The sequence below is a fragment of the Rissa tridactyla genome, chromosome 7 (genome assembly GCF_028500815.1).
Source record: "Rissa tridactyla isolate bRisTri1 chromosome 7, bRisTri1.patW.cur.20221130, whole genome shotgun sequence".
Classification (NCBI taxonomy): Eukaryota; Metazoa; Chordata; class Aves; order Charadriiformes; family Laridae; genus Rissa; species Rissa tridactyla.
The window spans coordinates 9,579,773-9,603,712 of record NC_071472.1 but is presented as its reverse complement, the minus strand read 5'-3'; the positions used below and the strand labels follow the sequence as shown (position 1 = coordinate 9,603,712).

The window sequence follows — 23,940 nt, the reverse complement described above, 5'->3', positions numbered from 1 at the left end:
CATGCCACCTTCATATTCAGGTAAATTGGTCAAAATTGGAAGGGCAGAACGAGTAGGGAATGGGGGCATGAAACAGAGAGCTATGGGGAAAGGAGGAGACAGGGTGTGGGTTCCACAGGTCTGAGATAACATATTTCCTGAGCGCATGCAGAATCCTCCTGCTGAGACACGAGCCTTGTTTGTTTTCTTCTGCAGGTTCCTAAAGGCTACAGATGTGAAACGCAGTATGAACGCAAAGCGGCTGTCTCACAGAGAAACAGACAATGCATCTGAGAATTAACCCTTTCACGTAGCCTCTGCACGCCGAGTCCGTGCGGTATGCTCAACGTGCACACACGGCTCGTCATTTCTTCGTGTGCTTTTGGCTCAAATCAGGAAAACTACCTCATTGAGTTACGCCGGATTAGAACCTCGTTTACCGTGTTTGGTTAGGAGAAGCATCGGTATTGTCAGGTGAGCTTTTATTAAGTAATGGGTGTAATTTATAAAATCACAATCTAGAAGTCCCAGCCAATAGAAGACTAAAACGTTGCTCCTCTATAGAAAACAGGATTTGCAAAACCTTGTTTGAATTCTTCTTACTTTTTTTTCCCCATATGGTCTTATCATAGCGCACATAGCAGCCTCCACACATATATACTGTACCTACACTATACATATGTACTCCATACTTTGTGGTGACACTGGGACCCAGACAAGATATCATTGCACATTAAAGTTGTATTAAACTAATTGAAAAATAGTTAAACATTGCTAATAAAACAAGATAAATACTAAACATTAAAAGACAGAGACTTTCCAGTGTTCCATAAAACCACACCTTTCAGACAAATTAATTATTTGCATCATAAAAAAACTCTAACCATGAAAGAAAATATTCCAGAAGAAAGTAATGAGTAAAAAGCTTCAGGTGATTTTTGATTACATTAAAAACAATTCCCATTCTTCATAAAATATGCAGAACTTTGCATCTTAAATAGTATAAGTTACCTTCAAAAAATTACTTTCTTTTTAATCTTGCAAGAAATGAAACCTTAATTGGGTAGGAAAGTATTTGGAATAGATCCAGAAAGAAAAAAACTACAGCTATTCTCATGTAAGTGGCACAGCATCTGTCAAGAGTTTTCACATACCTTCAGGAAGATACCTTAAATTAAGTCAACATTGTACTTGATTTCAGTGATCAGAGTTAATATTCTGCAAACCCAAACTGGCTGCCTTGTTTATTTCATAGTTTCAATTTCTATTGCTGTAATTCCCCTTGGCAAATAAATGGACGTATGAGGGGCTCGCCCTCTGAATAAATAATAAAATTTAACTTGTCAGGAGCTTCCTTTGCCTTGAATGAAAAACATTTCATTTCTTTGTGATGCTCTTGAATCTAAATCCTGCTGCAAGACACTTAATGAGCATCCCTGGAATGAAAACTAATGGAGTGTTCCAGCTACGCGGCCACCTTGATGAACGTTAGAATTACATCTGAGATCAGATGGAAGAAAAGGAAGATGCACTATACAAAATATGTCTTCATTTGAGGAGTAAAGTATTACTCAGTGGCATTATACATTGTTAATAAATTTTCTTTATCTGAAACTATAATTTAATATTTATGTATCTAATTTACATGTGACAAAGTAGCATATTCTAAAATTAGAGTATAACCAGCAAACTATTAACTACTATAAACAATACCAAAACACAACCCAAACATATTTTAAGGAAACAATAGATAGATACATTTTGGACCGGGGAAAGATTTCAATTGCAGATATCGTTTTAAATACAGCTGTTAGTTACGTCTTGAAAAAAATTCTTCAAGCTCAGAAAGATTTTCTGCTTAGGGAGTCCTGGGTATATACATAAAGACCAAGAGTACGCTACCAAAAATTCCCTTATTGGTTACTAGTAGGTACAGTAATAGTAAATGCTGAAATTGGGAAAAAAATCATTTTCAATATCAATGTTATACGATGCACTAGACAATATATCCCCTTTGAGCAGAAACTAGAGAAAATATCGTGCCCTTTATTATCTCTGTGGTTTCTTATGTGTAATAGACAGCGAAAGAATTGCACTTATTGTAACATTACAGTAAAGTGTTAGGTTGCAGCTCACCTTTTAAAATATTAGTGGCCATAATACATATGATAGGTTGTGCATTACGCAAAGATGAATAAAGATGTGCATTTAAATTAAAAAACGAGCAACCACTTACAGAACCAACAGTGAGGCTTAACATAACAAACATGCACTAACCCTACACTTATGCAAAACTAAGTTCTTCCAGGAAACTGTAACCAACTGCTGACCTTCCACAAAGGTAAAGGTTTTGTCCCTTGGTAATATGTTTGGACTTTGTAGTCGAATTCCAGTTTATTAGCTCATTGTCTGTAAATGTGCTGTTCCACTGTGATATCCTTTAGCTGCCCTTGAGCTTCTGCAGAATCTGCAATCTTACAGTCACTTTTATTTAAGGTTTTATCGAGCCGCAAAGTAAGTCCCCTTCAGTACTACACAAATAGGCTTCCTTATTCATCCTCTTCAGGTTCCTGCGGTAAAATTGGTGTTTCCTCCTTTAAACAAGCACTAAAAAACCCAAGGATTGTGCTGTAAAGGTGATATTTGCTTTTCTCAGAAGCAATGTTATGACCTTCATCCGGGTAGATCTAGCAGAGGAGAAAGGAAAAAGTAAATAGTTTTTAAAAGGCTTTTCACATATTTAGGGCTCTAATTTTCTTTCTCTGATCTTCGAAATGTCTTAGATGACGACAGGATGATAACATTAGTTTTATGGCATCAAGGAAAGCTAATAAAATGCAAAGTAAAACTCATTCTCTTGGAATTTGAATTTACATAAACCAACCACTGCAGAGGGATCTGCAGAAGTGAAAAGAATTTATATTCTCACTCATTGTGCTTACAACAGTTTACTTAGCTGGCATTTTCAATAGTGCCTAGGCATCCAAATCCCATTAACGTCAATGAGGATTAATTACTGCATGCTTTTAGGGATGTCTCAATATCCCAGCTTCTAAGTGTTCAGTGAAAATCCTTTTTATTCATATTTTTCACTATCTTCCTATCTTATCCAAAGCCCGCCATCTCTCTCTCCTGGGGTGGATGTGGGCAATTTTCTCTCTTAATTCATACTCCAATGGAAATTTCTCCCACGTGAGGCTCAACGAAAATTTCCAGGCTGAATGAAGGAATCCAGGCCACAGGATTAAGGACAAGAGACTTGTGGTGGCCTGAGGCAAAAGGCTTCAGCTGCTTCCTCAAACCCAGGTTATCACAAGGTTGCATGAGACTGGTTCAACGGGGCTCTTCTGAGAGACCTCTGTCATTTCTGCTTCTTCCTCTCGCCATAGGCCTTCACGTCATCTCAGCTGAAATCACGGGGACCCACCCTGCCCCACTCAGATTTCACACATAAAGTCCTTTTCCATTCAAAAGTGATGTCAACCCCCTTATACCACCTCGTCCCTGACGTGATCTCACACGTTTCAGTGGAAACTCCAGGTTCACCTAAAGTTCAGGAAGGTCGAGGTTTGCAACGTGTAACATCAGAGATATTTGGAGGAGTGACCCAAAACCACATCATCTAAGACATTCAAGAAGGTTTAATGCAATCGGAACTCTTGGCCAGCAAAATCCACACACTCAGTGGTGGCTCGCAGGCAAGTCTGTACATCAGCAGCACGCCCTGTCCTGCTCTGCCCAGCCTGTCCCCCCCAGCACCCTCACCCGCCGTATGGCTATGGAGAGAGGAACAGCGCTCTTGCCTTTTAGCTGCCTTTGAATAAATGTAAATGTTGAAAACAAGGAACAAGGGGAAATGAATTTCATGTGGCCCAATACCTTTTTAGGTCAAAAGGGACTAAAATAGTGATATCTCCACGTTACAAAGAGTGCATATGGACTCTAAAACACTTCATAGCGTTGTAGGATAAACAGGTGGAAAGAAGAAAGATGCGAGAGAGGAGAAAGAGCCCAGAAGAAGATACGGTTCTTGACATCCATACTAACACTAAGGAAAATGGTATTAAATGGAGTTCCAACTGCCAACTGAGGTAATTGCGGTGCATTGGGGTAGGGAGGGTCCTTCTCAGGGAAGAAATAGCAATATGAGGTTAAATGTTGATCTGTGTTTATAGGAAATGTCACAGCTGCACATACCTGCATAGTGTAATTAACTCCAGCTTTAATTAGATGTTTAATTAATTCCGCTGAATGCTGGAAGTGGACTTTAGCTGCAAGACAACGACATTTGGATATTATTAGAAAAAGCTAAGCTAATATAAAATGCTTATCTGTTGAACAGCTTGGACTGAAAACATTTCAAATCTCTGCAATTACCGGATCTGAAGATGACTATCTCTCTGGCCAGAAGCGCACAGCCCCACCAATAAAAGCGATGCAGGGTGTAACAGCAGAGGTTTTGGAGAAGGAGCTGGAAGCCCCACGGGAAGCTATGCTTTCCAGGCACTCTGTGAGGACTCCTCTCTCCACCCTTGATTTACACACACTGCGACAGTTTAGATGTGTGTAAAAGCATTCTGTTTGAACATCATGACAGTTTATAATTGTGTTAAAGGAAAGCACATTGGTTTTTCTACTGCTTGCACAGGGTTATTACAGCCCATACTTCTTTAGTTAATGGACTTTCTGCAACATATCAGTAACTTAATCTCTGTGTGGTAAAACTAGGCAACTTTATTACCATGTCCTAACCTAACTCTGCAGAGCTTACGCTGCAAAGTGGGCTGGGTGGTGTCACTAGATGTGATACTAAGCAAGGGCAGCAGGCAATCACAGTCCTAGTCCTGAACACACTCTATTGCTCAGACATCTCTCAGAATCCCAATTCCCTCCAGTGCCAAGTTCAGAGGGGCAGAAATTGCTGCTGCCTTTTGCAATCAGCGAAGTCTGAGACCCTCATCCCTGCTCAGTCACCCAGTATATCTCCTCTGTCCTTCTCCCCCTGCTCTGGGAAGAAACACTGGACAGTGTTTGCACCCCTCTGATTGCACTTGGGATCTATAACGCGGGTTTGACAAGTTATGCCAGGGTGACAGGCTGGTGGGTGCCATCCTCACTGTGCCAACCGTGCCTGTGGGCAGTCTCACCTCAGCCCTTGTCAGGCTGAGGTACTTATCCCTCCAGAACGAGCAGTAAGAAAACTTGTATTATCCCACCTTCAGCAGGAAAATGCCAGGGAAAAAAAGTACGCGTGTGAATCTGTACAGAGGAGCTTGTTGCAGCACTGTAATTTGTGCCTGCATCACAGCTCGTTCTTCAGACCTACATCGGTTAAGAAAGTTCAGAAAATATACCGCAGTTAAATTTAAATCTGTAATTGCAAATTACCTCTTGATTGACACATCTTATGATTTCATTTAAAGTGCTAGAACTTACTCCGTTTTACTTGTTCTCTGCCTTAAGGTACTGCTAAAAGTACTGGTGCTATTAGAAGATTCCCTATAGCTTCAGCTTCAGATGCTTTGGCACTACCTTGTAATTAATTAGCTGAAAAGTTTAGCTTCCCGTTTGGTGCTGTACTTCACCAACTGTACTGGTAATTCTTTCTTCAATTGCAGAATCTCTATGAATTTAAAATACCATTAAAAATGTATGTTGTTCTATGAATAATTCATATAATACCTTTCACTAGCAAGACAGTAGTCCACAAGATTTAAGCAAATTGGAACATACAGCACCTAAAAGGTACAAATATTCAGCAAAGAAAAGCGTCATCAGTTTAGAGTTAGAAGTGACAATTGACATAAAATAAAAAATCCTGTTGGAGGGATAACGAAACTAAACACGTACATGCCAGGCGTGTGCCGAATCTGTCTCTGAACGCCTGCCTATTAACAACTCTGACTCCAAATGTAATTGCATCTGTAAATACTTACTATCAGCTGTCCCATGAACTATTAGCAAATTCGCTTCTTTTAAACCGTGAAGGTTGTGTAATACGCTGGATGCCTAGCAAACAAACACACACAGAGGTGTAAATGAATTGCATTTTAAGAGTAAAACTGTCATTTTAAGCTACTTGCTTAGGCTAACTTACCTGATACATATTTTCCTCTTTTGATGGAGTACCAAGGTATCTTTCTGAAAAAGCTGATGCTGTGAAAGTGAAAACAGAAACTTGTGAATTCATCAAAATTACTTCTATTTTAAAATTCATCAGTTCTGACCTGGAGTCAGGAGAAGCTATTCAACCTGTTAAGTCAACAAAGAGATGTTCCTTTAAAACCAGACCGTACCATTTAAAATAATTTTAAATGGCTGAAAAAAACCACCCACAACCACCCCCCACCCCCCCCAGATCATTAAAATAACCCGGTCTGATTTCCTGTGCATCACAGTCCACAGCCTGTGCCCAACACTTCACATACAGAACCAAATATCCTGCGACTGAATGACAGCATGGTTGACACAGCAAGGCATTCCCTACTAACCTTAAAAAAATCATTCCTATTAGAAGTCTTGATTCAGGCTGATATACCTACAGGATTCTTAGGAAATAGGGTAGCTGACTGAATATCGGGGGGAAATGGGAAATAGAACTCTTTTGCAAAAATCAATGGTGTTAATAATAATGTATCTGTTGCTTGTTTTGGTGAACCGTCCCTGTGTTAGCTGCCCTTTCATTTAAAGGAGAGAACGAGAGAGTGAGGTGAAACCTAGTTGACATGGCTACATTATCTGCCCTTAGTTAAAATGAATAGTAGCTCCATGAGTAAAAGATGTTTTGAATAGAGCGGACTACCAGGTGCAGGGCAGGGAATACTCACCATACAACTTCATATCTGTAATTGGTGCCACCACCGCTCCGCACTTGAAGAGCCGTTCACTGGATTTCAGGATCATTGATGCAATGTAGCCACCGTATCCCTAACAATGGAAATGACACTGAGATTTTTGTTTATTCATTTCTTTTTAGCAACAATAAAGTTAAAGGCCATTGTGCTAATCTGATGGTATCGTTTTACACTTTGTATTGCAAGAATTGCTTTTAAAGGAAATGCAAACCTATGGTCAAGAGTGAATAAAGACTTCACATGGCCTGGTCGTGATCTTTAAACGACGCAATTAACAATAATGAGTATATTTCAGTTTAAGCTCCATAAATCCATCAGGGCAGACTAGCCTACAGTTAGCAAAAGACTTGAAAATTACAAAGAAAAAAACCCAACAACAAAACAAAAAAACAAAGGTACGGCTTTAGGGAACACAGCCTAGATGGGAAGACTTCTACTGAGTTTTTAATATCTTTAATGTAGATATTTGCTAATTACCAGGAAACGCCGAGCATTTTGCTGACAGAACAGAGAGTACGAGAATGGAGGAAACCTGTGAAGTCGTTGCAGCGTGTCCTCCCCCTGACACTTGAACCTTCACAGATTGAATCCAATTGCTATTAAAGAGGTTTCTGCTACAGCGTTGTCAAACATGCCACAGAGGGGTACAGATTCTGCACTGCTTTGCAGAAATAAAAACACACTGCTCAATATTATGCTAATCTCTGGATGCACTTTGTGGGCACAAGAGCACCCACCAGGCGTCTGTGTTAAAAAGAGGGGAGCCCAGACGGCATGAAGAAGCTGGGAGAGATGGGGCAGTAGGGGGGAAGTGCTCTCCTTGCCTCACCACATTTACCTGTCCTTATGGGACACCTCTTCATCATCTCCTCTGCAAAGTCTAAAATACATCTTCTCAGCAAATGTTGCGACACAAAAGAGCTTTGCTTTGCATGAAAACATGAACGCTTTAACTGGAGACCACGGGTTTCTTCCGAATGACACTGCCAATGCCTATCTGTACACCTACAATTACTCTGGACCCACAGAAAATGAAATTCTGAATTGTGCAGTCTGGGATCAATGATTTTCTCATCTATTATGGGCTCTTCAAATTTCTCTATTTGCCATCTTTGCTTTCCCTTCATCAGTGCAGGAAAATTGATTTCTACAGGTATTTTGTTGTTGTTTTGTGTTTGGCACAACACACTACAGGAAGAAGAAATTGTCCCATGACAGGGCAAAGAAAAATGTAAAACACCAGCCAACCCAAAAAAAAGAATATTGTGCGTAAAATGCTCACAGAGCTTTCTCATGGACTTTTTTGAATCCTGCCTGCTCCTGTTCTTCATGTCTAAATATTTACTGAATAGATGATTTCTGTGGACGAACAGGAATATTTGAAAACCCTTTTAAATTAGTTAAGAAAAATAAGCAAAGGGGAGTGTTCTTTGGAATCAGCCTGCAGAAAATGCAAACGGACACACTAACGGAAATACAGAATAAGAGCTGGATTTTCAAGGGAGCGTGAGGAACTGAGTTATCCCTTCCTCATAGAAATTCCAGCCCAGGAGGCCAAGACCTGCCCAGAATTGTCCACGCGCAGGAGTACATTTCGCCTAAGGAAAAATTTCTGAGTGGGCACGACAACTTGTATAATTCAAAGAGTTTAAGAGAATAGCAACTTTCCTCTGCCTCTGGGTTATCTACTTTTGCTTTTGTTTAATATTCTGTTTGTGTCTTTCCCACTAGCTACACAGCGCAATTTTAATCCTAGGATAGCTGTTGCCAGGTTATTTATTATTTATGTCTTGTATTCATTAAGAGCTTGCTTTAGTTCTCCTGGGAATTTCTTTCCTTTGTGCTTATGCCCTTGCTTCCAGCCAGGCTTTCCAGGACAGAAACATTACACAGTCAGATCACATTTTTAGAAGCACTTCACAATGACAATGCAGAAAATAGTTCACACGTTCGGATGCAAGGATACACGGTGCCTCACCCATCGGTTGGATTTCTGTGGTTACAACCTAATTGCTGTATTTTCAAGAAGCTGTTTGGCTGTGAAGCCGCTAGTTATTTTCAAGCTCTCTTTCTACTTCCATGAGAAAAATTCAAACTACAGGGAAACGGAATTCGCTGTGTAACAGTTCAGAAAGGCCCCTGGATCCTGCATCACTTGGGCTCATACCCCTCACGGAGATAAGCAAAGTGGCACTGGCAGATTGCCTGGCAGTCAGAAGTAGGTATTTTCCACACTCTGCCCTTCTGGGCAGTCTCGTTACTCTTGTTCCTAGTTTACATTACTGATTGCGGCAAGAATTTTATTTCCGTGTAGTTCTAAAATCTCTTAAAGAGCTCCATGACAGTGTGCACAAGCCCAGCTTTATGGGATCAGCATTAAGCAATTACAAAGGCTTCTTATTTTCAAGCATAGCGTACATTCATTCTATTTCCATCAGTAAGCTCAATTTAATGCATAGAAATAAAAAAAAATAATAATTTTTCTGTCACATTGTACATAGTAGAAAGAAAATGAGTTTTAAAGATTTTTAATTGACTCTAAAATAAGCAGAGTGGAGGGAAATACAATTAACCCTAAGAAGCTGTTAAATAGACTTTTTTTTCTAATTCTAAAACTGACTTCTAAACTCTATGAATTTCTGTATGGCAGTAGAAAACAACTCTGAGAGGTCAACTTGGAAAGGGTAAATTTCCCTGTATCCAAAGCAGCATTGAAGCTTATCGAATTTCCCAGTTTTTGCTCTTTGCTTTCTCACTTGCCACTTTTCATTCCTCCATCTTTCCTTCAGAAAATAAATGCAGGAACACCACCATAATTAATATTTTGTGAAAGAAAAAAAATGTAGCCTTTGGCAGATATGTAAAACCATGTTTATACATATGGTCCATGGTAACTGTCTCATCATGTCACTGTTAAGAAACAAGATGCTGCTGAACTTCCTACAGAGAACAAGTGGAAATTTCCAAGTAGCAATGAAAAGAATTTCTGAAGTCAGAAACAAGTGAGAAATTCAGGGGGTTTAGTGATTTCAATTCAGAAATAACATTTTCAGTCGTTTGTGGGAAGAGGATATAGAGAAGTGTAGATGCTTACATGCATCTATACTTTCATATACATTGGTAAGGGGGACTAAAACCTAAACAGAAATGTGGGAGATGATCATCTGGTGGATGGAATCAGCCTTACTTGTATATCCTCCCCGAAAAAATCTGTGGCTGCTGCCCTATGAGCCAAATACCGGTTTTGATGCTACTGGTATTCTCGCGACGGCAGTTTCTTTAGCTCAAGGAGAGTGGCAGGATCTCAGATCTTTGAGGAAGACCACTTTCATGTGGAACGCTAATAATAATACTTCGTTTTCAGTACGCTCGACAAACATCAATTAGTCCTCAAAACGCTGCCATACGGGAAGTAAATACCCATATGCTCATCTCGCATTCAGACAGAGACGCGCAGGTTAAAGGCCTTGGCCAGGCCACGCAGCCAGTCAGTAGCAGAGCGGGGATGGGAACTAAGGAATTTCATAGGAGAACGCATGCTGCTCTTATAACTTATGACTGGGGGGGCTGTCTGGGTACTCGATCATGGTTTGTCATTGCTTTGAGGTCAAAGGCACAAAACATCTCAATTTTTAAGAAAACACTTTAAGAAAAAAAAAACGTCGCACATGCTAGTTCATAGAAGCAGCAGCAATTATGTGGCATTTCTAATTGCTGTTTTTTAATAGACATCAGTAAAATGCTATTCAGTTTGTTACTAAAGGTTAAGCCTTTGCTTTGTTCTATCTCATGCTAGAGGCAACGACATGCCACGCGGTGAAGCCAGCTGACAAAACAGCAACGGCGAGACTTGTAGCAGATGGCACAAAAAGGACGTTGTTGGCAGTAGCACAGGGCTGTAACTCAGCTAACTTCAAGGGTCAGTAAAACTTTCAGATGCAAAAGTTGTATTAGAAGGATGTTGTCAATTTAACTGCAGCACAAATGTAAAAGTTGAAGAAACAAACTTTCTCAAAATCTATGCCCGTATTAAAGTTTCTAATGAAAGCAGATAAATAGTTTCTCCTGCAGATTCTGAAACACAAATACTGCAGTACCATAAAACCGATCTGACTGATCTCAAATACCCATTCAGAATATACAGAACATAAAGTAAGTTACAGCAGGTTTTTCCCCCCTTTTTAATAACTCAAATTGCCTTTGGAAAATAGATAAATACATTTGTTTATGAACTGACAGCATGTTCTTAAACAATCACGATGACACATCCTGCTATTTTGCACATTACCTTTCCAAATATACTCAGCCTCTTAGGATCAACGAAGGGCTGTTTCAACAGTGATCTGCAAGAAAAAAAGTGGGGGTTTTTTACCTTGGTAAAGTAAAATGGTGAATTTTACTTGTTGGATCTAGTATGTAAAGAAAATTATCTGTACAGTAAGGAAATGTCATACACGCAGATCAAGCAGAAGAATAAATTATGCCAATAAAAGAATTATTGTACTGGGAAATGTGATCTGCTTTCTAATTCCTTCTCTATGTGGCAAACAGTGTTGGACTCATCTCACCTAGCTTTAGGTACCTGAATTGGAGCACCTTGTCTAAATTGCCCATTTACATGTGCTCTTCAGTTAGAGAAGAGGGACACCCTCAAAGAGCCATTCTTCCCCTACTGGAAACTCCTCTTAGTCTGGGGAGAACCACCCTCCAGAAGTGCCAGGATTTTCCACTGACCAGAGCTTAAATGACTGATTTTGACCAGGTGCCTAGTTTTTTTTGACAGCTAAAGGAAGGTAAGATGAATGCAACTTCTTGAATCTAGATAATTATCCCAACAATTAATTCTCTCATCAAGGCCATTAATCAGCAACAGTGAATTTCATAAAGAAAAGACAGAATAACCTGAGGGCAAAATCCAACTGCTTTTGAGGAGACAAAATCAGACGCAGTACTTCCTCTCGGCCAAGGGCACACTCCCTTTTTCCCATGCAGTGCATCCAAAAAGATGCCAGATGTAATTTAGACTAAAACAACTTAGTGTTTGAGCAGAGAGCTCAGTTCTCCCCACACAGCGTATGGCCTGCTTTTGAGGGCCCTTTCACAAGGGTTACCTTGAATTGCTCTGCTCAAAGCAGGCCATTCCTGACCAACATGAACTCTAGGAGCCCTATTGCCCGGGTATGACATGCAAGAGACAGCTGCCTACTCATGCAATGGTTGAAGCATCATCCCTTTTCAAAACAAGAAAAGAAATTATAAAGTATCTGGCTTAAAATCTATCTTTTCTTGAGAATCCCTAGAAAAAGTCCATCTAGACCTCGATACTAGCCATTTTGGCATGTGCACCCTGAGTAAAGCGTGCTGTCAAACACATGTGTGATTACTCCACAGATGGAAATTACTTTTTTCTGCAGCCGGTGCAGTCTAAGAATGATAATGCAAATGAGAAATAACAGGCATTTGCCCAAATTTTGCTCTCATTTACACCATTATAACTCCATTTGCTTTGTCTGATTACTCCAGAACACTGTGGTGGAAATGAGAACAGTGTCCTGTAGCATAGGCCCAAAATATTGTAACATAAATGCAGTTAAACATTAACACGTGCACTACAAGGAATTTTCGTAAGGAATACAGACAAATATGAATTAGCTCAGATGCTGTATTTAGATTGCACACAGAAGGACAGCTTTATCAAAGGGAAGCACCACCACAAAAAGCAAACACCTCTTTGATCTTCTATTTGCTGTTTGAAATGAAAAGATTATTGTTTCAAAATCTGCAACTGCATTAAAAAAAAACATTAACGGTATTCACTAGGCAAAGAAAACATTCGGGGCAGTTTCAGTTAAAAATGCTTATTCATCAAGGTGGAAGCAGGGCAAAAGAGAAGAAAAGTTTGCACATACGTACTCTACGGCTGCTATTTGGTCCTTCACTTCCACTGATCCTAAGCATCGGTGGACCTCCTGTAGAATCTTAAGGCCTTGAAATCCACTCCCTCTGCCATCAAATCGAGCTACGATGACATTATCAGAGTTGACAAGCACTGAGTCCCAGTCAATGTGAAACTTATCTGTAACCAACTGGCTGCCTGGAGCTTCATCACTGCAAATACCAACACACCAGACACAAACGAAGACTATTGACAATGTGATGCACTTTGCCGTTCTCCGATATTTTATTTAACCTAGCTGGAGAGTTCAGTCGGTTATGCAATCCTGTTGAATTATTGTCACTTCCACCGATACCATCACATTAGCTAGTGCTGGTATCCCTGCAGTAGTAGTAAGCAAAATAAGCTCTTTAACTTTATAACCACTATGTTGCAGCGGTTCCAATACCTGAAAATATTTTATAGAAAGAGAGAGAAAACTAAAAAACATAGTGCTGCTTATAGGTTAATAAAGTGAAGCAAAAAAATAACATAATCACTAACGGTTAGCTCAGTTCTGAGAAGGCTCGTGTAGAATTTGTTAAGTCACACTAAACAGACAAAACGGAAAATTCATTCAGTACCCTGATGACGATTTTGTAGGAGATATAATTCTATTAAGAAAGATGTCATCTTAGAAAACAAAAGTAATTGCATTATTGTATCCTTGAATGGATTTTTTGAAATAGGGTACAAAGAAGAATAGGTACAAAGTACACACTGGAGAAAATCATATTTTCTCCATCCAAATTCATAGCAAGAAATGGATGCAGGCTGGAGTGATAAATTTATTTTCTGACTAAAAATAAAAAGGTGTTTTACAGCAGAAAAGGTGGAATAGAATGGGAGACTGCAGTTTATAGAGGAACAATAATAAGCATTTTCTATTGAAGCCAAATATACTATTTTCCTTCCAAAGAAAATAAAATGTCAGTTTTAAAACGGAAGCTTGTCATTATTTTTCCCCCAAAATAAACACAGAATAAGAGAGCAGGCTACCATGAAGTTGTACTAAATGCAAAATACTCCTATGCAGGCTGCATCTGCCAGTGGAATGCAAATCAAAATGTAAAAGTGTCTGTGCTGGCTGTATGGAAATTAGATTGGACAGTGTCTGTGGGAATATCCTGTCTAAGGTGAAAGAAAGATGAAGGCAGAAATTATTATTTTGCCAAAGAGACTTAGATAAACCTGGGGGGAGGAAAGAGAGGTAAAAATCTCCTACAGTAACTACTGCCTTATACGTACAATAAGGCGCCGATTCAATATCTGGTTTCAGCTGCGGATAACACAGACCATCTTCAAGGTAATTGCCCTATTAATTAGCTAGCATATGATGAATACCTATGTTCTCAAATTCAGTCAGACCTACCTATGTAGTTGCTGTATCAGGCACTGAAATCAGGGTTACTCGGTTATAGACCCAGTCACAACATGTTATGCTTCGTTCACTCTTATCTTGTGCATCAAGTTTATACTTGGCTTTATAAAAAGAAAGGAAGGGCATTTTTTTTTGTTTGCTTAACCAATTCAGTTGTGATTACACTAACTGCTAACAATGCAGAGCAATGAATTTGGGAATACTGATTATCAAGTGAGCTCTGCAGCAAACACAAAATTCAGAAGTATATTATCATTATTATTTACAATAAGAGCAGGAGCAGAACAATTCTTTCAATTTATGCCTATTGAACAGAGCAAGGTTTTCAGAACCACTCTACGTTGACATAGGTGTTTTCACAGAGCTTTGACCACTACTTCCAATAGTCGCAGCCTGAGACCAGCCACAATTTTTTTTTTTTTTTAAAGTTCTTTTAACTTTCCACAACAGTATGTCAGAAATATCCTTCTCTGTCTAGGTACCTTTCCAACAGGGTAATGTACCCCTCACAAGTGAAAATATCCTGAGTCAGCCTGCTTTCCTCCCTACCTAACATAAAAACAAAACAAATACAGGGTTTGCATGTGTTTTATGCATGTTATACATCTAGGTAATATGTACATGTGTGTATACATACATACATGTTACCTATCGAGGCACTTGGGAATAGAGGAAGAACCATTACATTTGTAAGCCTTTCTCTATACCAGAAAGTGCTTAAAACCAAAAAGGGTTTTAAATGAAAGATAATACCTTCAGATAATTTCTTTTATTAAGAAAGAAACAACAGACAGAACCTCAGGAGGATTCTCAGTGGTCGAGAACTGAGAGTGATGTTTTCCCAAGCTCCTTCTCCGGAGGGCATAGCTGGGATGCTTTTAGGCTCAGACTTTAAACACTACGTATCTTCCACTCCTGCATGATAGGCTGTTTGACGTATTGCTTTCAGAAGCAATTTTCCAGTGGCTAATTTATTTCAAGAATGTCCACATAAGTAGTCTGTGACGGGCATTTAAAGCCATTTCCATTGAGGTACATGTCAAAATTCCTATTAGCATGAGAAGGTCTCTTTACTCTTTCAGCTGCTGCTATAAAATGATACTGATTATCTGAGGTGTGCTTCTGTCCTCCACAGAGACACAGCATATATCCTATGCACCATTTAGGACACACTTTTAACCTTTTAAATGGGTCTTTTGCAAGGTATTAATCCTTTACGCAAGTTTGAACATCACCCCGAGGGCTCTGTAACAAAGCAAGTTTGTTACTGCAGTGCAATACTAGATGCACAGCCTGATCTGGGGAGTTTGTCCTGGGATTACAGCTATCTCAAAGGTCAGGTTTTGTTTTACGCTCATCGCTACTTACAGCCTAATTATAATTACCTACTCTTCAGTGGTATTCTCTTCATAGAATTATTTCTTAACCCCACTAGTAAGCCTGGAAGAAAGTCCGTGCCATTTATGCCTGGATGTAACACACACACAGAAGTCTTCGTCCCACCTGACTATGGATGGCCGTAAGGGACCCATGGACTAGCCAAAGCACTACAGCAAAAACAAAGCCAGCACCAAAGGGGCCATGCGAAGCTACAGGCTCTTCACATCCCCCAAGGGTTCCTTAAGGAGCATCATCTCCGGAGTCAAACAAGAAGAGCAGAATGATTCAAATGAAGACTGTGACTAATTCTCCCTGATAATTTTTTTTCCTTTTGAGTGACAGCACTTGCACCGTCCCTTTTTTATTTTTGTTTCAGAGCTGCCCAGTGTGTGTCTTCGACAGCAACTACACTCGGATTATGATTCCACCGTGGCAGCGCAACTGCTGACGACTCAGGCATACTGCTGAAGTTCACCATTGAGGCACCATTTAAATAGACAGAAGCCATCAATAATACACGGATATCATTGACCTTAGTGAGTAATTTCTATGCTTCTTGCAAGGCAGTCGCATACATCTCAGACTGTCTGGGAAAAGGGGCAGCTCATTGTAAGTTCATACATTGCTGAAAAGAGAAGAATCTGTTCTTTCAGATTCTATATCCAAAAGCTTAAACTAAAGTCTCTGTTCATGACTTGAGTTACATTCTACAGGGAATAACAGAGTGCTACCAGAGAGGCTGTTGCTGCTGTACTCTGAGCAATACTCCTCTGCCGCTCCGCTGTTGTGACTGCAGCAAAATTTGTTCCAGGTTTTGCACCATTTAAAAACTAAGTGGCAAGATTTTAAATAGGAATTTTAGAAGTTACAGGGCTGATCAAGGAGGGGAGGGAAACAATTTTAAAAGATACATGGCAAATAACTGCTATCATCATTCCTTAATTTCCAGTACCTCTCTTTCCGATTCTGCAAAATAGTGGATTTGATCCAGCATATGGAAAAGGTATCCTGACAGCAAATATATGAGAAGACTACAACTCAGAGGATGAAACCTATGCAAAGAAATATCACTGATAAAAGTCATCTTTTGCTTACGGTGAAACTGAGTGGGGAAAGAAGATCATTTTGCAAAACTGGTGTAATAGAAAAATCCACTTCATTTTCAGATTTCATGAGCATCTCTTTCACAAGCACCAGCTTTCAAGCACACCCATCACTACTGGCCAAAAATTAGAGAATCTGAATAGCCTCAAACACTGAGGAGAAAAAAATCCCAAATGTTTTCTCTCTGTTCATATACCCTGTTTAGATATAGCAGACTGCAACTAAGAACAGATAGTTTTGTTTACAACTCCTCCCTACAGATATGGCCAAGCAAATTAAAACACATCACCAGAAGTGATTCCATTACTAGGGCAGAATCATGTGACAGACAGGAATGAAGCAGACAGTAGTACAAAAATTAAAATTGTTATTCTTAAAATATCTTTCTGAAACCCTTGAGGCAGAAGACTTTGAAAATGCAATTTTGAGAACAAGAGATGAAACACTGTCCTGTGTCATCAGAAAAGGAGGTGGAATCTCGAATCTCCTTTTGTCTTTTTCTAAGGAAGATTAAACGAGCATTTAATTCACACAGGAAGATGTGTACTGCTGTGGGGGAAACAGGAGGCAGGGGAGGCTGAAAGAGGACGGATCTTAGCTCAACTATTTCCCCAGCCTTTTTTGGGGACAAGACTGAAGAGAACGGGAGCGAGCAGGTTTATCACCGCCCATAGCATCAGGACTGCTCCTGCCAATTAAAAAGCTGGAATAACCCTCCAATCTATCCCCCTTTTAGCCTAAGCTAAATGAATTTCCCCTCTGGGCCTTGAAATGTGCTACAAAGTTCAAAGAATGGGGAAGAAAACCTAAGAGTGAAAGGAAAAGCCTCTCCAGCAGAAACTTGGATGTAACATAAACACAACAGAGCAGTAAAATACTGCCACACTCGGCAGAGGCAGGATGAACACAGGCGTTACACGGATGGCGTGCAAAGCAATCAGTGAATCCTTCACATGACTTAGGGATCCCCAGAAAAGTACATTTTGCAGCTATTTTACAGAGGAAGAACTGGCCTAACAAAAAGGCCTTCAGGGATGCTCTCCTTGCAAACATACTGCAAAGCAGTGGAATGCGCCACGTATTTTTACACTTCACCATGTTGCCAAGCGTTGCTCCTTCACTTGCAACAGCTGCCAGTTAGAACAAGTGAAATCCTTTACAACAAATGAAAGGTACACAAGACAGCTATTAATACGCGATGTGTTACCATACATCAGATCTTGAGTATTTCCCAATACTTGCATTATGCCTCTCTACATTTCTTCTAGTCTCTTAATGAGTTAGTCCCGAAGCTGTAAAAAGAACCCTTCACTTCCAACCCTACCGTCTTATCTTGCGATCAGTCCTGAGAGTGTATTAACTGGAGGCATAAACAGGTTTGATTGCCTGTGCCAGGCCCAAAACTTTCAGCATTTCAATAACAGGTGAAATGATTCCTTTTTATTACCAAAGTGGAAGAAAACAAGTAAACAAACAAACAAACAACCTCTCGGAGACAGTTCACTGTTACTTTGGAGAATACCTGTTGGTTTCTTCCCCCTCAAAGATCAGAACGATCTCTCCACTGATTCAGTTTTACAATATCCACTTACATATTGGACAATTTTAAATGGCGTTAAATAATAAATGCTGACATTTAAGATACATTATCTACAGATTTTGAAGGAATGAGGTTAATTATGTTCAAGAAAAAATAAAGAATCATTATCACCTCTCATTTTATTATCCAGATTAAATGCCAGAGTCTTTACTTAATCATTTCCTGTGCGTTACCAAGGAGCGTATCTTCCAACTTTTTTAATGAGTAAGGTGAACCATAATGAGAAAATCAAGGATCTGAAATTTAAACTTTGATCTTAATTATATAGAAAAGAGATGATAATCACTCTTTCAGGCAATTACTGTACACCTTTCTAATCTATAGCTACACTGTATGTATTATATCAGAAGGAAACTGAGTGTGAAATCTATTAGTGGTTTAGGAGAAGAAATGGAAGAAAGGAGAGTATTATAATCTATTTAGCATTTTATGGCCTATGCAACACAATTCTGGAAAGAAAAATAGTGCTAGCTGACATAACTGGGTTCTACATGAGACAGTCTGGCCATACAGAAGGACATAAAATTTAACCCAGTAATACAATGATTTAAGCTAATGGGTGAATCTTCACAAAATCCTTATGATGAAGGTTACAGGATATTCAGGGCCTGGTCCTTAAGTTGAGCTTGTGACTACATGGAGCTGTGGTGAGTTCACACCCAGGTTTCACACTAGGACCAGAATCCACTGGAACAGGTTCCCTTCCAGGATTCAGCCTTAACACTCAGATACCTGGGTGCCATGTGCTGGGAGTTCAAATTTATCTGTAGGCATCCTTGCATGAATACAGGAGCCTTATTACAGTCACGGAACCTTTGATACGGCTACTAGCTTTCGGTGATCTGAAAAAAAAAATTACCAAACTTTCTTCTCTTTATCCATTTCCAACTTCCGTTATTGCAGTTGTAACCCTATTGATCCAGAGAGCACATTAACACCACACAAAAGCTACTGCTGAAAATTTACAGTAAAATTATGAACCTCAGCCGTGAAAAACCCACTTTATTCTGAGCCAGTGAAACTAGTCACCAGTGCAGTCTGGTCTACAGACAGAGCCAAGACCACACAGGCAAACCGAATCCTGGCAAAATGTATGACATTGGGAAGATCAGTCTTCACCAGAGGCTTGTTGTGACTCTGTAGCAACCCCTGCAGCCAAACAGTCAGAACATGTTAGATCTTATAATGCCATCTTTACCCTCCAGCTTAAGGGACAAAGCCTATAGGCATTTAGAAGCTTATATGCACTTAACTAGCATTTAATTTGCGCTGCAGAGACTGCATATTAGGTGAATTTCAAGTTTAAACTCACATTATTTTTTCCTTACCTACGTTCCTTCCTTCCCTCCCTCTCTTTTTCTTAAGTCCTTGTCAAATTGCAGTGTTACTGAGATGTAAAGCAAAAGCCACTTCATATCTGCTAATACTTCACTTTTCCAGATATATATCTTCTCTTTACATACATCTAAGTGTATGTTGCCTGGATCAAGATGTTATATAGAATCTCCTTTCCAAAAAATGGATATACAATTAAACCAATATTCTGACCAAGGACATTGGTACGCATTCTTTTCCAAACTTTCGGTAGCTGGAAGATAATAATTGTATCATGGCTGAGAATGTAAGCAAGAAAGCAGGTGCAGCTGAATAACATGAAAGGCAGCGCATGTTATTAGCCACTAATACAATTCCCGTCTAACACTTCTAGCAGTAGGAACAGAGTGTTTCTCAATCAGTCCCAACAGTATCACCACGGCATTCGGGAAAGTCAAATATCTGGGAAACGTTACCATATATACAACTAATCAGTGTTTCCTGTAAGAGCTACATGTTCTTCTCGGACCTGAATACTTTGTTTTGAAAGTAGTACTTCTGACAGTGGAATAAACTTTAAGATGTCAATTTGTAGTTGTGTAGGTCAAAAAATTACCCTCTGCACGCACACAGATTTCCAATCGTTCTCTCTCAAGAGCTAGGCAGAATTTATTAGGCTCAAATAACCATCCCACAAGAGAACCGCCCGTAACTTCAGTGACAGTTTTCAGTTTTATATCTTATTTGGGGACATCTTTAGCACAAAAAAAGATTGCTGGCAACCTTGGTTTAAAGTCTGTAAAAAGCTGCTGAAGAAATATAACTTCTTTTTTTCTCGTCTAAGGGAGAGGACATGCAACTTTACATAAGCCAGGATAGATTTCGTATTTTCAGTTTCATGCTTTCATTAGTGTATAGGGTTTTCTAAAAATAACTCCAGTTAAAGCTAACATCGAGAATTCAGTATTGCAAAGACGAGGACTGGACTAAAAAGAAGCAAAGTCTCCATACTATAAATGTAGATACACAATCTGTATTCGTAAGCGGATGAACTTCCTTTTTATCCCACATGTACATCATAAAAAAAAAATAAAACTATTATAAAATATATCCGTACATTATGACTTGGCCACATTACTTGCTCACCAGGTACTGACAACTTTGGTAAGTTTAAATACAGACCTCGCCTCAATACTGTTCTCAGTATTTCAGCTCTTGGTATCTAAAAACCTCTCACAGCAGTACTTCCTTAGCTTTTTTTCCCTTTTCCTGTCATTTTTGCCCTTGCCTATCTGCATGTTCTGATCCTCCCCTCCTGTTTTCTCTAGATTCTACATGAGCATATAACCGCATACTCTACCGTAACTGTATATAGCAGATTATGTATTTACTAGGACACTTAAAACGGAAAGCGTTACACTGCTCACACCTTAGTGTTTCCCTGCTCTCAGAAAACAGAATAAGTGCAAGCGTTTGCAACTCCCTGGAACGCTGCTGGCGTCAATTCAGAGTCCGTTTGCCTTTGGCACACTTAAAAGAGCTACTTAAAATACAATCAAGATCATGCTAGCAAACACCGCAAAGATAAAATAATTCACATGTCCTGTTTCTCCACAAGAAAAGACAAAGTGTTCCTGAGCCACTCAAAAAGCAGAGAGCCTACACAGAGCAGATAAATACAACTGAAAAACATGAGTTTTAAACACCAACAGGACTTAAAAATAAGCAGTTGTATGGCCCTTTGTCCTCTTATCTAAGATCTGATCTCAGCAGAGGAATATGGGGTCACTCAGCAGCTCAAGCTTGTAAATTTGACCCCATGTGCAACAACGTCTCCTGTCACTAAGGTGAGGGCTACTCCAGGTGATACAGCCCCACTAATGTGGCATTTTCATGAATTTCACAGTGCACTCCTACATCTGTGTTAGTGAAATTTACATCAATTCCTTCCAAATGGGACTGGAAGAAGATCTGTAGGTACAGGAAAGCCCTCTACACCCATGGCAGACCCATGCTGAGCTCAGGTGGAGAGCAACGGATGATGCCCTGAGCTGGCTGCCACGGGTTTGCCTAGGTAGGATGAAGGTACGCTGATGACTGCTCTCTTCCTCTGCTATACGTTCTGCAGACATGCAGTTTAAAAGCTGGCTGTCTCTGAAAGAAATACACACGCTATTTCTTTTCCAAAGAACAGCGCAGGTTGCTAGAGGTTTTCTACAAACGTCAACAGACTTTGGATCACGCCTGTAATGCCTTCAGCCATTGATGCTCAAAAATAATTTTTTCTTCTTTCCAGTACTCCAAAAAGCAGTTTTGCTTTATGCATCTTAGCTGAGTCCCTCTTACAAGCTCTACCCGTTTCTATCAGGAATAAAATGTGAAAAAAAAAGGCAGCACATGCTCTGCTACACAAAAGTACTACAAAGCAGAGCTAGGTTTCCCAAGCTCAAAAAACCCCAGGCATCTCTACCGCATAGCACCTACAACAAAATTTTCCCGAAAACAAGCCTTTTGATTTATCAACTCAAATCCATAAGGTAATTTTCCTACACAAGGTAAAAAAACATTTTCCTAATACAGAGTTAAATGTTTTCTGTGAAGTACTTTTTTATTATTTGGAGTGATTCTACACAGATACTTACATTATTAATAGAAGGGCATACTGGTTTCGATCCGTGAAATCTTTTGGTAGTGACAACTGTAAAGGGAGTTCTTTTAAGAAAAGAGCAAAACATTAAAGGCTGGTAGTTACACAGATGGAAAACAGTAACATTGTAAGAAAATTTTTGGTTTGTTAAAATAACGTTTTGCCAAATTTACCGTAATCCTCAATGTGAAGCATTTTAATTTCAGTCCTGGAATTCTTTTTCTTAAAAACAGCTTCTTTCAACACAGCATTATTTTCCAAAATATAAAACTCTGTAGAAAACAGGAAGAAAAGGCAAGTTGAAAGGTACAGAGAATCACCACATCAGAGAGAAATCAAGATTCAAAAAAATTAAAGAAAGAGAGACAAACGTGCAACGATAAGTCTTGTAAATGAATTCCTTCTGCAAATACTTTTTTATAATGCAACTGCTTTGCAATTCAGGAACTGAGCAATCAGCTTAATTCAAAACATATACATCTATTCCATTTTCTGGCTTCAGTAGGCTTTGTTTTCTCTAAGCACTAACAACAAAACTGCTGATGAACAACATGAATACTAGTATCCGTGGCAAATGCTAAGAGCAGCTGTTACAGGGAAAGGCTGGTCTGCTGGGTGATATCCGAAGCCTCAAGCAGGCATCCTCGTCAAGCTACGTATTCCAAGTCAGTATTTAGCCAGCACAGCTCTACTTGATCATCGCGTATCCTTCTCTGTCTTCTACACTTCAACCAAGAGCAAGACTTCAGTTTGGTTTAAAGCTGCAGATAGATTTGAAGCAATCCCTTTGCACATGAAAGAACAATTAATTAGTTCTTTTTTTTTTTCCCTTTTCTTTTTTACTCAAATTACTGATCTTGCTTCCAAAATGTAATTTTTTTAATTAAACAATAAACCCTCCACGTAGGGCCAAAACGGGTAATCTAAAAAGAATGTTTGTTCTGGGCAGTCAACCAAAATGGTGTAATTACAGTCTGAGGATGGAATAATTAGAGTAATCCTTAATCATTCGCTTATGAATTGAAGAGGATAATCTAATCTTGCACTGAAACGTTAACGGTAAATTATCTCTTTTATTATTTGGTTTCTTGTTGTTACAACAAACAACGTCCCTCTATCCTGACTTGCTTTGTTTTGCTCTAAGATACTGTATGTAAATCTCTTTTATAATAATTCACTACCAACAGTATTTTAGATGCAAGTAATAAAGAGCAAAAGTCTACCTTCAGAGAACTGAGTAGCTCTACAGAAGTAAATGCATTTACTTTGAGCAGTAATAGCTACCCCTTATTGAGTTGGATAAAACTCCCCCCTCTTGGTGTGCTATGGCACTCAGCTTTGCGAAGACTATCAACAGCAACATTAAAACGAAACCAAAAAACACCAAACAGGAAACCAAAGTGCAGGTATCAATTAACATTCGATAGCATGATAGTATGGATGAGTTTGCTACTTCAACATGCAATGTTAGGTCCACTGTCACGGCTGAACAGTGGCTGGCCCACGACAACAGGGATGCAGACAAGTTCAGTTCTGCAGTTCAGGACTTTTGGATTCTGGGAAAAATTCTGTGGATAACCTGCTGAACGAAATTAGAATAGGTAAGGATTGGTTTAGCGGTTTTAAATGAAAAGACGTCCCCTTTCCTCTAATCCACACCTTTGTGCTACGGGGAGCCACAGTGGCGTTGGAGGTAGCAAAGTTGTCACCTCTGCTGCACCACAGAAATACTTAAGTGAGGAAAAT

The 23,940-nt window shown here is 39.4% G+C and overlaps 1 protein-coding gene across 3 annotated transcripts in view; it reads right to left on the bottom strand.

Annotated features, from left to right (window-relative positions):
* Positions 1-2,528: 2,528 nt before the first annotated feature.
* DPP10 (dipeptidyl peptidase like 10) overlaps positions 2,529-23,940 on the bottom strand; it is a 225,530-nt gene continuing 204,118 nt past the window's right edge. For all 3 annotated transcript variants that reach the window (XM_054208858.1, XM_054208859.1, XM_054208860.1), the window contains 9 exons: positions 22,368-22,466; positions 22,190-22,259; positions 12,747-12,941; positions 11,122-11,176; positions 6,807-6,906; positions 6,077-6,135; positions 5,916-5,988; positions 4,177-4,250; positions 2,529-2,666 (listed from right to left, as the gene is read on the bottom strand). In XM_054208858.1, coding sequence (XP_054064833.1) covers positions 2,529-2,666; positions 4,177-4,250; positions 5,916-5,988; positions 6,077-6,135; positions 6,807-6,906; positions 11,122-11,176; positions 12,747-12,941; positions 22,190-22,259; positions 22,368-22,466 — 863 coding nt within the window. The remainder of the gene's footprint in view (positions 2,667-4,176; positions 4,251-5,915; positions 5,989-6,076; positions 6,136-6,806; positions 6,907-11,121; positions 11,177-12,746; positions 12,942-22,189; positions 22,260-22,367; positions 22,467-23,940) is intronic.